The sequence below is a fragment of the Schistocerca nitens genome, chromosome 4, assembly GCF_023898315.1.
Source record: "Schistocerca nitens isolate TAMUIC-IGC-003100 chromosome 4, iqSchNite1.1, whole genome shotgun sequence".
Lineage (NCBI taxonomy): Eukaryota > Metazoa > Arthropoda > Insecta > Orthoptera > Acrididae > Schistocerca > Schistocerca nitens.
The window spans coordinates 725,650,352-725,666,595 of record NC_064617.1 but is presented as its reverse complement, the minus strand read 5'-3'; the positions used below and the strand labels follow the sequence as shown (position 1 = coordinate 725,666,595).

The 16,244-nt window shown below is 40.2% G+C and overlaps 1 protein-coding gene across 1 annotated transcript in view; it reads right to left on the bottom strand.

The window, feature by feature from the left end:
* Nucleotides 1-6,762: 6,762 nt before the first annotated feature.
* The window catches only part of LOC126252536 (nascent polypeptide-associated complex subunit alpha, muscle-specific form-like), a 100,181-nt gene continuing 90,699 nt past the window's right edge, over nt 6,763-16,244 (bottom strand). Inside the window, exon 3 of the mRNA XM_049953430.1 lies at nt 6,763-6,846. Within this exon, the coding sequence (XP_049809387.1) occupies nt 6,763-6,846 (84 nt within the window). The remainder of the gene's footprint in view (nt 6,847-16,244) is intronic.

Here is a 16,244-nt window from a genome sequence, read left to right as displayed (position 1 = left end):
TGACATGGTTTCCATCTGGCCTTGGAACTTCCTTCAGTTTTAACGATTACAGCGGTTTCTCAACCCCACTGACTCTAATATTTTTTTGATTCATCGTTTCAGTCGTACGAGTATTAAATTGGGGCAGTTCTGCGTTTTCCCCCGTAAAGGAACATTTGAAAACGTATTTAAGTACTTCAGCTTTTGCTTTGCCACCCTCAATTTCAGTTCCACTGTCACTCAGTAGGGACTGGGCACTAACTTTGGCACCACTAACAGCCTTTACATACGACAAGAATTTCTTTGGATTCTGTGAAAGATCAGTTGACAATATTGTGTCAGATTTCTGTGAAAGATTAGTTGACAATATTGTGTTAGGCAGTCACTGAGGGCCTCACCCATTGCTCTCTCGACAGCCAAATGCGTTTTATTCGGCATCTCTCACTGTGAAAGTTTCATCTCTCTATCTATAGCCCTAAGCTGTGTTTTACACCTACTATGCAGCAATCTCTGTTTCTTTAGAAGTTTCTTTACAGTGACTGTATACGACGGACGTTTCCTCTCATTATGAACTGTTCTACTGGCACATGGTCAACTATTCTTTCAAACTTGAGTCAGAGTATATTCATAATTAGGCGCGCAGCTTGTAGTTATGATTAGAATTTCTCTTATAAAGAAGTATTTTGTAATGTTGAGCTGCTCTTGTACGTTAGCTGCATTACCATAAGTAACAGATTCGACAAACAGTATTGTACGGTAGCCTAAAGATAGCCTGTCAGCATTTCAGGATAATGGCTTTTTCACATCCTGAAACTGATCCTAATGAGGTACTAGAGAGCGTAGTCGCCACTAAAAATGTAAATAAAGTGATAGCTGCCACGAGTGAAATTACATCGCCAGCTATTGACGAGAGTATTGCTGAACCAGATGCTATCACGTTAATTTTACAAAAACTAGATTTCATGGCTAGTAATATAACCAAACTGAATCAGAGACAGGAAGACAAGAAGCTGCAAAACGACGATTTGACTTGTCAGGTCGCAAAATTAATGAACACGTTAAAAATCAGAGTGAACAGTGAACAACCGAGGTTGTTAGTCATGTGAGAACAAGTTGCGTGCTGATCTAGAAACCATAACTAACGAGATCTCAGACCAGAAAACCTCCATTACCTTAGAACTTTGCAACTGGAGCAAGAAACTTTGAAATCCACTCTCCAGAAGATAGTAACCCAAAAACAGGACCTCTCCACTGACCATGAAAGAAGATTAGATGAAACTTTAAAGGAAAAGGACGAAGAAATTACAAAAAGATCAGAATCAGAATTACAGAAAGTCGTCCAACTAATTATTAGAGAAGTGAATTTAGAACACAGCATTTTTGCGCAGACTTTTAAAGATAAATTACGACTCACGCAAAAAACTTTGACACAAGATTAGCTTAAATGGTAAGAAAATGTGCGTACTCACCTTAATGATCAGACAGTTAACACAGAAAAACAATTAAACTCACTAAAGCAACAGTTTAGGAATGATAAATCACAGGCAGCTCAGGTACCTGAGACATCATGATGTTTATCATAGTCCAGTACCTAATGAAAACTGTTATGTTGATAAAATGAGCTGTAGTGATACGTCGCCACAAAACCACACTCTTTCTCCGGTTTTGTCAGAAAGTTCATCTTCATGACAAGCAGTAACAATGACAATGACAGAAAGTACAACAACAGTAGCGGTGGGAATTATTTCTCGCAGTTGCATGTAAAGTTTTGTTGGCATACTACGTTACAAGACAGAACGTTAGTTCCACGACGCAAACGATGACGCACCCGCCATGTTCACTCGACATGTAGAGCGCGGCCCGCATTGTGTCACTGAAATAAGATTGACGGGAACTCGAAAGTTTCTGTCCACGTGATTATGACGGATTCACGACACGTGTCATATTATACACGCTATGACATGTAACACAAACAACGAATTACCAGAACTGGTGGGGGCAATTTAACTGTAAATCAGTTACTTGCTAGCATATCCCACTACCCAAAAGATTAAAGGACTTTATTTGCTCCGAGGCCTTAAAATACATTTACCCCAAGTAAGAATAAGTCATAAAAGGTGAAAATCAAACAACAGGCACAGGAATGACACTTCGCTGACTGCTCAGTTAGGTACCAGTGAATCCATTCAAACTACGCCTGAACTAAGGTAAAATAAAAACGAACAGCTATTGTCTAACTGCAATAAAATGAATGATATCCTATTTATCTGCGACATACTCAGGTCGTATTTCACTATGTTAGTATTAATGCTATTCTCTAAGTAACTAGGATACATTAGTGGCTAGTTGCTATCATTCTGTAGGTACACACTTGTTGTGGTGAACGAAGATTTGTACAGCAACCGCTGTAGATTTAGGATAGGTTCATAAAAGGGAATCAGTGTCAAAGGACACGACCCAAGTAAGTAATCAGATGCAGTTTGACTGAAGTATGGAATTTTTGCAGAGGACGAAAGAATCGACCTTTAATAGGGGATGGAATTTAATGGATGTGAAAGTAAACAAGTGTGTAAGAATTTTGTGAAATCGGTATGAGACAGAGAAGACGTTGCCTTCTGTGGAACAAAGAGAAAGAAGAGTAATATTAGCTACATTAGCTAAAAAATAAGTAGTAGTATTCTTAGAGATCTGAATGAAGGAGTAATGCAGTGGCAAACACCTATGAAAACGGAAATTTAATTGTGCTAAGTAATAGAATTGTGTATGTTGTAAGGTGTGCGTCAGAACTCTCCATTGCATTGCAGCCAATATAGTCAACTTAACGCTATTCTTTGGATTGTGTAAGCACTCTGATATCGATACTAACAATCTCAGGACGAAACATTGGAGCGCGATTCGAAGTCTGTCTGCAAGAGCGGAAATAGTTGTGTCGCTCGAGAGCTAGAAGACAGAAGACGTGTCACGCTGCCCTCACGTCGGTGATGGCAGATCTTACCAAACTCAAGGCCTGATTTCATTTATGTAGCCAGGAGAGATTTAGATGGCTTAATTACGCTTGAAGATAGAATTGAAGGTAAAATTAGCAAGCATAACGCAAAAGCAATTGCGGGGTTAGGCTCGTGATTGTTAGCCCAAGTTCCCAATAATACCATGTTTTGCTGGGGACTGATGACCATAGACGTTAAGTCCCATAGTGCTCAGAGCCATTTTGAACCATGTTTTGCTTGTCAGTTAAAGAAGCCTCCTTGTCCTCCAAATGGTTCTTAAATGTTTATGTAACTTTGAAACTGAAGTAATTTCTTAATCTGGGACTCAGGCTTCATTGACACCTATGTCATTATTATCGTCACTGCCTATTATTGGTTCCTGAAGTTTAAAATAGACTTAATTAATGAAATCCCTTCTCACAAGTTATTTAGTAGTTATCAGGATCCAAGCAAACTCTCTTTTTATTAAATTCATTCTTAATAATAATAGGCTTTAGCCGCTACTGCTGCATGGTGCTCCGAAAAGCTGTACAAGACATGGAAAAAGGCAGTCATCTAAAGAGGTGAGTGCAAAACTTAGGGCCAAACAGAGACACTGGCACACCACAACATGTCGTGTACTCTAATCCAGTAAATTCCATTGCACAAGCCAAATTCTGTATCACATGTAAATTCTTATTCAAACACGCTGTCAGATAGTTTAGATATTCATTGATACAGGTTCATTTGTTCCTGTGGTTTATCATATTCAAATACGCAGTCAGACATCTTATTCAATGTTAGTTTTAAGCTTTTCATGTAACGATCTGTTGAGGGCTTAAAGGACAGTGAAACTGACACTCATACAACACGCACGCAGTGTTATGAACGTTAAATTCTGTTTACTGATAGCTCAGGTTGCTTATCGAGTCCATTTTCACAGACAGGCAATATTTGTTGTAGCTACGTTACAATGTATATTCTGGCCTGAAGCCTTAGTTAAAAACTTTCAAGCGATGTTTATTCACAATCATTGTGCGACAATATTCCACTGATTTTCTATAAATTAAAGTAAACTTTTCGCCTTATGATAGTAAGACGAAGAAAAAGAAAATTAAGTACCTGGAAACCGTGTAACTTATGAAATGCAATCTGATGAGTATTTGAGGATTTATTTGTAGAATATAAATAATTTTCTCAAGTCAGTGACTGGAAGATGTTAAAATAAAAGGAGTTTTACCATAAGCTATTTGTATTAGCAATGTAAAGAGATTTTAGTCACTAGGAATGAGCTACACTCTTCCTAGATGGACAAAACTATAGAAGTCTATGCTATGAAGCTAAAATGACTACATGCTAGTGAAAATCTTGGCCACAAAATTGTCTGTTGAAATATATAGTGATAGACTCGCCGGTAATGTGACCTTCAGCCCATTATATAGTAGCTGATAATAAACTTATCAATTAGAGTTAATTAGAATGTAATAATAAGATACTTGGTATGACAGAATTTGCTTCTGACTGAAATTTAAAGAAAGTGCGAAATTTTAAATAGCAAATGATGATTGAACTATTTTAGTTTTTACTAAGAATTTTTGTACATGTGTAGACAGTAAGAGTGTATGCTCACACCAGGATAGTTATTAGAACGTTATCTAACATGTGAGTAAGTGAAGGAACAAAGTTATGTCTTTTAAATGCCAATGGAGATAAGCTAGTAAATTGGAAATGTATATTTACACACATGTGTTACAATGTGTTACGATGGCAGACCAATGCAATAAGGAAATAAGGCGCCCAATCGCATAGCGTTACCGTCAATCACACGGCTGTAACCACGCCACAACACCTAGGCACGTCAGTCCACAACAGCTCCCGAGCCGGCACAGTGCGACAGCATATTTGGTAGCTATGGGATGGCCATCGACTTGTGTCAACAACTTCAATGTAAGACGAGGACTCACAGTCCAATATACTTTTAATTCTGTTTTACTCTATGGACTTCCCAACTATTTGTTTCTGTCCCATAAGGACATTACAGTTCAGTAATGCCTAAATTTATTGACTGTAGAAAGTAAAGATGTGGCACACCTTGGTAGACGTGACGCCACCAGCAGTCGACCATATGTTCGCCCTGAAGATGGCTCCTGCGATGGGCTGAAACCGGTCGGCACTAAATAATAATACGATAAGACTGTTTTCTTAGTACTAAGTTAATTTATATTAATCACTGTCACTCCACAACCATGTTGTCCAAATATTTATGTGGTTAAGACTATTATTAATTGAAAATTTTCAGTGGTGCTTTTCCACCGCTGCCGTTAACCTGTACAATGTTTCAAAAAATTCTTAGATTTTTCCTGTTGGGGGAAACTGAAGGAAGTCATGTGTGCCTAGCCAATTCCGAATGTGCGGACGTTGAAAGAATGCAGTCACACAGCTTTTGAAGCAGTTCGGTTTGCTGGATGTCATATTTGAACCTGAACGTCAGTCGCTGCTGCGTCGAGTTCGAGCATGCTTGGAGACCGCTGGGGGCCACTACCAACACCTTGTCTAGCGGTGCTCTCATCACAGCATGTCGTGCACTGCGTTGTACTGAAAAGGCTTTATGCATTAATGAAAGAAAGAAGGTCAGGCTCGGTCGTAACATCATCGCTGTTTTATTCCAGATATCAGTAACAGCACAGCTATCGCAGTACATTATAAGTAGTCATGTAGACTCCCCGAAGTTATAGTGACACATACTATAGCATAACTTTGGCATTTAGAAACATCAGTCAACTATGCTGTGCCTGCATGACTACCTATAATGCACTGATGATAGCTGCGCTGTTAACTGAAACAGCGGTCTGCAATAAAATACAGATGACATTGCCAGCGATGCTGACCTGTCTGTCCTGGAGTACCCGGTCATGGGACAACAGTTATTCACATGGAACCAGACTAGATGAGTGTGGATTAATAAATAGCCTGGAGCAGATATATCATGCACATTTCGGACCATACGACCTGCTTTGCCCTTATCCCCTCAGAAAGCGTTGGCAAACCCACAATGTATAGCAGCTGTCAACACTTACTCTAACAAAGGATGTCGGAAGGGAAAACGTCTCGTAAAGGTTTCACATATTACGACGACAGCACTGAGCCGTTTCAAATCGCCTATAGACCAACGTCCACCGCCGTCTGGGATAAGCAGTGGCGCAGGGGCACACAAAGCATTAAAGCGATTGCAGCCATAAAAAGGGGTCGTAATATGGAAGGTCGGACTTTGGGATGCGGACATTTAGAAAGAGGAGCGCGTAAAGTCTGCGCCAGCTGCTGCCGCGACCCCGTAAGTGGCTTGTTTACGACGCTGCACGGACTGGGAGCTGTCGCTGGTTGCTGGACGCTGGCTGGCTGGCTAGCTGAAGCTCTCGTGCGGGCAGCCGAGTGCAGGGCAGGTGCCGCCTTATCTTAACGACAGAGCACTCACTCGCCCCGGCCATGGCAGCGACCCACCGGAAGGGTAGCGCTGACTGCTGTGTTTTGTCTCCTGTGCAGTTGCTAGGGCCCTTCTTACCCGACACACTGCACCGAGGCTAAGGTCGTCACGTCTTTGCTGCACTTACCTCGTAACGGGCGACAGCTCTCTGCCACTCCGCAGAAGCAGGGAATCCTGAACGTATAATGCTTCATTGTAATTCTTACACCAGCTAGGAAAGGGAACGACGTCGATTATTTGAACTTAAGACACAACACGTGAAGGTACTGAAGGATGAAAGTTACCAACAGAATAACAAGTTTAGGGAACAGAGGGATACTGATGACAAATTACGGTCTAATATACCTGATAACCAAATGGGTCGAGATCGACGAGGTTAGGAGCGTATGCGTACAAGAAGAACAGCAGCAGCATGACAACCTGTAGAATGAGTTCAACAATCAAACAGTGAGAAGAGAAGTTAATCGGAGTATCTAAGTTCAGAAGAGGATGATGATGAGTCGGAATTGGATGCTGGTAAGTGAGTTAATCATTTATGTAATACAGGGTGTCCATAAAGTCCCTTTACAACTCCAAAATTTTATTACAACGGCAGTTGTTGAAATATTTTAACAAAATTTCTTTTATTGTAATCATTGTTTACTAAAGTTTTTATATATACTAAAATTTTGTGTTTCAGGTACTCTGTTGATGGAAGGAACTGAACCTCTATAAAATGGCAACTTCTCAAGAGAAGGCACAATGTGTGTCCTGGTTTACTGGGTCAAAATCGGATGGTCAGACTCAAAGAAACTTCAAAGCGAAGGGTGGAAGAGATCCACCAACGCGCGTTTCAATCACCGCATTGCACTAAAAATTTACGGAGACAGGGACAGTGTTGGATAAAGGGAGGAGCGGCTGACCAAGAACATCCGAGGAAAACATCGATCGCCTTTTAAACGTCTTCACTCTTTCACCTACGAAGTCTATCCGCACTGCTGCCAGATAGTTTCAACTACCACGTTCAACTGTGCATAAGGTCCTCCACAAGAACTTACGGTTGTACTCTTACACAGTGCAGCTGTTACAGACGCTTGAGCCAAATGACAAGCAAAAACAGAGTTTCCACTCAACATGCTGGAACGCCTTTCGGAGGATGAAGCAATTCTCAAGTAAGTTCGTTTCAGTGACGAGGCAGCTTTTCATGTTTCTGGGACATTAAACAGACACAATGTGAGAATCTGGGGATCTGAACACCCCCATATGACTAGGGAGCTTCACCGGATAGTCCAAAAGTGAATGTGTAGTGTGGAATCATCTGCAACCAAATAATTGGTCCATTTTTCTTCAACGAGTCAACAATTACTGCAGATACTTACCTCGACCTTCTGACCGAATATGTAGCACCACAACTGATTGACTTAAACCAACTATCATTTTCCAGCAAGATGGTGCACCACCACATTGGGGACTGCATGTTCGTCGGTTCCTCAACGAAACATTTCCAGGCAGATGGATTGGGAGGGACAGGCCATTTTCTTGCCCACTGCGTTCGGTAGATATCACTCCCTTGGTCTTTTTATGGGGGTATGTAAAAAATTTCGTGTATCAAATATAGATACGGGACAATGATGATTTGAAGCAAAGGATTCGTAATGCCATTGCCACCAATGACGATGCTATGCTACAGCGAACATGGCAAGAAATCGAGTACCGTCTTTATGTACTTCGTGCAACTAAAGGTGCCCATATAGAGGTCTATTAAACACTGTCAAAAAAGCTTTTATAAACCCTGATTACAATAAAAGAAATGTTGTTAAAATATTTCAACAAATAAAATTTTGATATTATAAAGCGACTTTATGGACACCCTGTATGTTCATTAGTAATGTACCAAAGATTAAGTCATAGTGTGACACTATAATAGAGATGTGCTACCTAAAATTCTTTCCCGTTTTGTTAGCTGTAAATATGATGTACTGTACTCATTTTAATCTGTAAATCTTTAAATACTAATATTAAGTGTTAAAATAGAAATCTGCTAAGTGTCATTACCTCTATAAATTATTTTGTATTGTATTTATTCTGAGTTAATGACGTTAGGGAACTATAGTAAAAGCAATGTCGTTGGCAAAGAGTAGAGACTTGGGTATGAGCGCTGTCTCTGACACGAGTGGGACGCCAGATAACAGCGTGCCAGCAGACGACTCGGCTCTGAGACGTGAGAGTGAACACATGCAAGTGACGCGCACAGTCGGCTCTGTGTGAGGCGTAACTGTTAACAGCGAGGCACGAAGAGCATGACGAGTGTGGGCAGATGTAAGAGGCTCTATAACATCAAGATCCTGCCCCGTAATTGGTCAACGCGAATTAAGGTGTACCCACAATATTACATAGAGCAACGGGAGCACTGTAGACGACAACGACGACGACGCCTTAACTTATGCAACGAACTGTAAGGTTGTTTTATTTTCGTACATATTAGAAACCTTGTGAGGACTTTACCCAGTGATGTTCTCAGTGAAATTTATTGCAATAATAAATGTAGTACGTAAAAACTGTAGGTACCTGATCTTGTCATTATTCTTAATCACAGTCACCTATTTAGAAAACTGTTCCTTTCCAATTATTGAATAGCCGAGTGTCTTTGTTTAAATAGCTAAGAGAATAGTATCAAGATAATTGCGAGCTTTTTTGTTTGCCAAAATAACTGAAAGTTATTAACAATGAAGCCAAAAAAAAATTATCAGTGTTGTTCAATAATATTTAGAGGCAAAGTAGTTCTTCGTAATTGAGTGAAGACAAAGTAAAGTAAAGTAACTTAAAATGAAAGTAATTCTGGCACTTGAAAATCACAGACAAGAATAAATTAAATTCACATATTTCATATTTGTGTCCATTGTAATAATGCTGTTGTGTACTGGCATGGTTCGTGTTTCGGTGTTGTCAATACGTTGAGAGCCAACATTAGCTTATTCGAGCCAGTAAATTTTAACAGTAAGTACAACCTGTTCGAAGTGTTTAGCTTGCCATATCCAGGAAACTAGTGCACGTAAGTACATATTAATCTGACGTTACGTAAATTACTGACATAACAAGAGAGTTTCGTCCAGTCAGTCATTTACCTTTTAATAGTCACTTTAACTAGTTTAACTATCTTTTCCCAAATTAAGATAGTTAAGTATTAGCGATATAAGACGATTTCTTTCCTTATTATTTATTATTTCGTAATTTATTATGTTGTCAGGAGCCTTCTGTTGTTACACGTACATTCAAACGGTTACATATTCACTGCTGTCCTCATTATTGATCAGAAATTGGACAGGCGTTAAACGATTAGACTGGCGACTGTGTTTGTTAATTCCAGTGTTATTTCAATTAGTTTTGGTTCAAATGGCTCTGAGCACTATGCGACTTAACTTCTGAGATCATGAGTCGCCTAGAACTTAGAACTAATTAAACCTAACTAACCTAAGGACATCACACACATCCATGCCCGAGGCAGGATTCGAACCTGCGACCGTAGCGGTCGCTCGGTTCCAGACTGTAGCGCCTAGAACCGCACGGCCACTTCGGCCGGCTCAATTAGTTTTGTTCTGGCCTTTTTGCGTCATGTGGTACCTATTTTCGTTTCGTATCTTATATGAGTGATGGCGATGTTTTAAGTATGAAAGAAAATCCATAAAAGCAGAAAGTGCTGGAGTAGAAAAGATTGTTTTTAGAACGAATTATTGTACACTTCTGTCCACCAATCGGTCTGATTTTCTTCGGAGACGATAGCCTCATCCAAAATCAAGTTCATTAGCCATATTAGATCACCGTCAGATTATCGCATTAACCGATTTGTAAGGCAGGAGGTTACAATAGGAACCCAAATGATTATGCGGAGATTCAAATGCTACCGAGTCACTCCGGATCATTTGGCAGTAATTTAACGTAGAAATACAATCAGATGTAGCATATTGCATGGTCAGCAATCTTGAGCAATTCATAAACTGCTGATTACCGCTGTAACGGAAAATGGGCAGACGGTCCTGTGGTGGTGGATACTTCTTTTACTTTAACTGCATTCATCTTACTTCTCTTCATTTCCACTTTTCTCTGTTGGTATAGCAGTAGAATTTAGCTGCAGTTTTTAATTTCATATTTTCAAAATCAAACTGAAAGAAATATGGAATATACAGAATATAAAGGCCCACCTTAGTATAAGAGACGGCGTAATCAGATACACAGCAATAAATAAACAAATAAATGTAGTTAGCTCCTCAGGCGTCTCGACTGCAATGAGACAGGTGACCTTTTTTTAGAGTCATTGGTTTTCCGATGAGTTTGATGGTTCCCGCCAAAACTTTGACAGTTTGTGCCACCCTTCTTCGTATACTTATATCCTCACGTACTCGTTTATTGCATATCATCCAGTGTCCGCCTTCCTTCATTTTTTTCCCTCGACTGCTCCCTCTACCATGGAGGACACTCTCTCACGCATTAATATAAGTTCTGTCATTCTGTCTCTGATTACCATTTAGCCTTTCGTGACCGATTCAGCTGAGACTTTCAACATTTCTTGCTAAGTCAGTCCACTTTATTTTCAATGTAATTCTGTAACATCACATTTCAAACTCAACGATTCTCTTCTCTTGCTTTTATCCCGCAGTTAGTCATTCACTTCCGCACAGTGCTGTTGTCCAGACGCTTATTCTCAGAAATTTCTTTCTCGGATTAAGGAGTAGACTCTTTGAACGCATGAAAAATAAGTGATTTCGTGACTTTTTGCAGGTAAAACAAAAATTTAAAATCTAATTACATAGTTTGATCCGTTACACTTTTGTTTTAAGAAATCGTTTCTGTGCACACATCGGACACTCCCAATAACAGCTGCACCAGACCCCTTGCAGCCGGAACATTGGTCGCCGGCGGGAATTCTCGAAGCCCTCGTACAGGACCTGTAACAAAATAATTTTGTATAAGTTATTTTCAGTATGTTTTCTATCTGCGTACATTCGAAAATTCAAAAATATAAAGTTATAACAAAATGGTGGCGTGTTGAAATAAATGTTGTTTTTTTCACTCACAAAATGAAGACAAAGAGTGCACCGAAAATAGACTTTTGAAATTATCCGAAAACGGCTGCTTACGCTGATAGAAAATTCAGTTTAGAAAGTCGGCATCAAATGTGGATCAAAATCGAATCTAACACTATCAGCTTATGTGTCCCGTCAATTTAAACAAACACGATTTCAAGATAAAGGCGTTTAAGGTTCGGGTTACACTTTTTGTTATAAAATTATACAGCTAGGCAGCGATCCCTCGGCCATACAGTAATCCTTCCAGATCCAAAAGAAGGTCCTTCGTGGCCATGTTCGTCCTGCAGGCCTCGTTGGCAGATTTTGTCATCCGCTGCTCTGCTCGGTCAATACACTTTCCGTCCGCTTTTGTGCTGATGTTGTAACAGGCTGGTTCCATCTCAAGTTTGAGAACGTTCATAGTTTCCATAATGCATATTTGCTGTCACTGATACTACAGGGGGACTTTTTGCCGCTCTATCAATGATTTTCGGAGACACTATTTCACAAATCGGTTTCTAATTCGATAACGTAGTTTCTGGTGAACATGGTATGAAAACTGTAATAAAGTAGACATTCCAGTGAACATTTTAAGCCGAAACAAAGAAACTTGCCTTAAGGTTAGTTTTGATGGTTGCAATTTTTTTTAGCGAGGAACGCTCTGTTTCCTTGTGCTAGCCTGCTTCTTATAACGTTACCTGTCACTCGCTATCTACAAAATTTTTACATAAATAACAGAAGGTACGCTTCACGCAGTACCAGTTATAGCGTTACTTCGCACTTTTTGAAGTCTACGCAGCCGATTCGACCAAAAGAAGACCACAGTTAAAACAAATTCGTTGGAAATCTGCAATTCAGGATTGCTCCCTGGGGAAAGAGTACGAGCAACCTGACTCTGGCCTCCCCTAAACCCGAGCCTCTTGCATCACAATCAAAACGTAGAAAGAAGTTCACTTTTGAAGTACAGTAACTGCACAAATTTTGCCCTTCATTTCTCGTATTCTGGTATTGTAACGTATTGTTATACGCTAGATTTAGCTGTCCTCAATTATCTGCTATTATCCTTTTCTGCTGCTAAGGAAAGTTCTCCACAGTACGTAGCGCATGGATACAATCACGCTCTCAATGCCAAAGAGTTGGAAACTTCCGGCGGAGAGAACTTGAAACGTTCCTGTTGTTCGTGCCTCGGAGCCTCCGTAGCGTCGCGCGGTATCAGACTCACGGCCACGGTCAGAACACATACTGTCTCGTTGATGTGCGGCTCGTGAGACAAACTACGCGACTCACTGCTCCGTGGGTCTGAAAAGTTTATTAGTGGACCCGGTTTAATTATTTGCACTACAATTCTATCAATCAAGCAAATAACTGTCACCAACCTCACTTCAAACCGCAAGACAGGGTTAAACTTCTCACAACTCCAAAGCCAACAGTTGAAACCCTGCAGCTGTCTAACCTCTTTGAGGAAAAATGCCTATATCCGATCACTGGACTGGGGAGTGTTCACCGCTAACTGTTCAGTACACACAGCTTCCAATTGCCTATTAGCAATTCTCGCCGGTTAGCACAACAACGAATCTGAAATACAGTCCAAGTTCAACAGGGAAAGAGTCATACATAAATATCAGCTGCAGTTTGCATAAAAATGCTGAGACGACGCGGACATGTGGAAGCACTTTTAATAACTTTACTTATGTGTTGACGACACATATTTACTGGTTTGAATTAACCTTAGTCATCAGTTCCACATTTTCATCGGATATTTTTCACTTTTTTTTTTAATTTGTCGAGGAACTAGTCTTTACCCGCGTCTTCACATGAGTGTACGTTCGACTCACACTGAATACACCTCCTCCTTTCCCTCTCCGTATCCACCTCCTCCTGCCTCTGTCCACCTCTTCCTGCCTCTGTCCACCTCATTCTCTCAGCTCTATATATGTTCACCTCCCTGTAATCTATGTCCCTTCATCTCCTCCTACCACCATGCTTCATCTCCTCCTACCACCATGCTTGTCCATTTCCTCCTTCCCCCCCCCCCTGCAATGACCATACTCTCCTCCCCCTCCTTACTCAAACTTTATCCACTCTCTTTCTACCTCCTCCCCCCTTTTTACCTTATCCACCTCTCCACTGCCTCTCTACACCTTCCATCTGCGTCAAGCATCCCGCTCTCTATCAATTTCCTCCTCCCACTCACTCTCTGCATCCCCTGTTCACTACCCATCTTAACCTGTGCCCATCCACACTGAGCGACACCTATAGCCCTTGCAATATAGTTCAATAAAGCAGGCTGACACTACTCCCACAACACACCTCTCATGCAGCGCAGGCAACACGTCACAGGACTAAAAATTATTTATTCGCTCCTGATGTACAGGCCTCCGTGCAAAGCAGGTCGATAAAGCATGCTGGTGCTATTCCTACACAAACACCTTTCATGCAGGGCACCCTACTGTTTCTTGCCCTTCACATATACCGAGCCATACAAAAGCAGATGTATTTTGCAGGCTGATACTGTTCCATATAACATGCTTGCCATGCAGTGAAGCCTACACGCCATGGGAGGGACAGAATTTGGCTTGCTCATTTTTCTGCTACTACTGGAGCAAGATGGTTATAAATCCCACAGTGCTATTACTAGTGAGGCATGTTCTTTCTGCCAAATTTGATTAAAATCGATCCACATGTTTGGAAGGAGATTACAGACATACGTACATAAGTACTTACATTAAGTTACAAACTAACTACCTTGGTTGATGTCTCACGATCACTAATTCTCGACTTCCAAAATTCACTATGAAAACACTAGCTTTGCGCCAAAGTTCACATGAGTCCTACAGCCCACAATCTCTGCAGGTCGACTCCAGATTTTCACCAGTTCCAAACCACAACATAAAATTATTTGACATTTAGGCCTTTCAGTTAATCAGAATCAGGAGCACAATGTAGCCATTCTTGTTGGCCATTCCTTGCATTCAGTTGTAGAGCTCCTGTATGGTGCTGCTCCATGTGTTGGCTTCTAGAGAAATTTTGCAATAGCTGTTGGATATACAGCGGCCGCCACAGAATTACTTGAGATTAGCCAAATCGGCTACAGCTACCATCAACTGAAAAGCATAAGTAAATATTCAGCCCTTCAAATCCATACTGAAGAAAGCTTTCTTCCTAGAGATTCCAATGCTGTTGTAGACAATAGCCACAGGGAAAACACACAGGAACAACGAGGAAATGAGATGTTGTGAAACGAGATGTGAAAATAACACCTTTGAAATCTTCAGAGGGGACTAATATTTTACAACAATATTATAATGGGCTCCTTGGTTCGGTATCATTCTGTATTCTGCTTGTAAGAAATAAGATGTCTTTCACTTTGGATGTTGAGTGATCCTCAGTTTTGATGTTAAGTTTGTCACTAATTAAAGCTGAAGCAATTCTAGCCCCCGGTCGCAAAAATTAAGTCTTTTGACCAGATTTCGACACTTCTATGAGTGCCTTCATCAGAAAATTAAACATCCAAATTGGCCTATAACGTAAGTACAAATATTATGGGAAATCTTTTTTTATAAAAGTGTAATTACTGACTAAAAGCACAAGAAAGAAACAGTACTTACATGTCCCTATAAAAATAAATATCAAACGATGAAGCCTTAGTCACAAAATATTTAAAAAAGAATACATGGAAGGCAAGCCACTACAGGCTGCTCAAATATGTCAAGCCACAGGTAGCAACGGACTGAGGCGCCCGCGTTAGCAACTGCGGGCAGGTAAACATTACACCAGGAGTACCATCTAGTAGCCGAAAATATAAGTAGCCTACATAACATTTAAAATATAGACAGATGAATGTTAAGATAAACATCATTTGGTACATGAACTAACAGGCAATGTTATATTTGACAGCAGCAGACAAGGTAACATTCTGTCTGTATAAGAGCTTAGAAGTACAGCTTAAGGGATGGAAACGCCAATATAGAATTACAAAGAAGGCTGAATGACAAAGCCTGTAGAAAACCAAGAAAACATCAAATGCAGACAATATAAATCATTTAATAAACGAAAAATTATAAGTCGACTTAGAAAGAAAAAAACATTTCGGGAACTGCACGAGGGAACCCGAAATCAAATATCAAGAAACGGCTTTATACCATTGAAGAACTTTTTACTACCTAATTGTAGCTTCTCATTAAGAATGAGGCTATCATTTCGAGAAAGATGTTCAAAGATTTCTAATTCTTCGAGAATATCTAATCTAGGCCTTTCCTTCTCGGTGTGAAAAATGTTAATATCGTGCACAGCCTTAGGCGCGTGACCTGTAATCAAAAGGTGATCGTTAAAAGATAAATTTTGGGTGCTAGTGGCAATTTTCCTTAAAAGATGCTCTTTGTATCTGTTTCTAAAGGCAGTCCTGTTAGTCCTATGTTGTAAAAAGAGCAGGTGTCGCAGAAAATGGTTTGGACGCCCAAGTTTTCCAAACGGGAATGAGTCGATTTTAATTATGAATAAAGTTTTTCATCAAATTGCTATTGGTAGAAAAGGCAGCATTACAGTTGTATTTACTACGAAGAAGGCGTTGAATCTGGTAGGAGATGGGCCCCAAGAAAGGATTAGAAAAAATCTTTTTGGGTTATATGTAGTGATAGAACTGCAGAGTCTAGTAAATCTTTCAACAGTATTCTTTTCAAGGTTGTCATCTACTAATCCAGGTTCATATTCGTTATTAACTGCTATCATTTTGATTAAATTAATTTATACATTGAATTTTTCTTTCGAGAGTGCAAT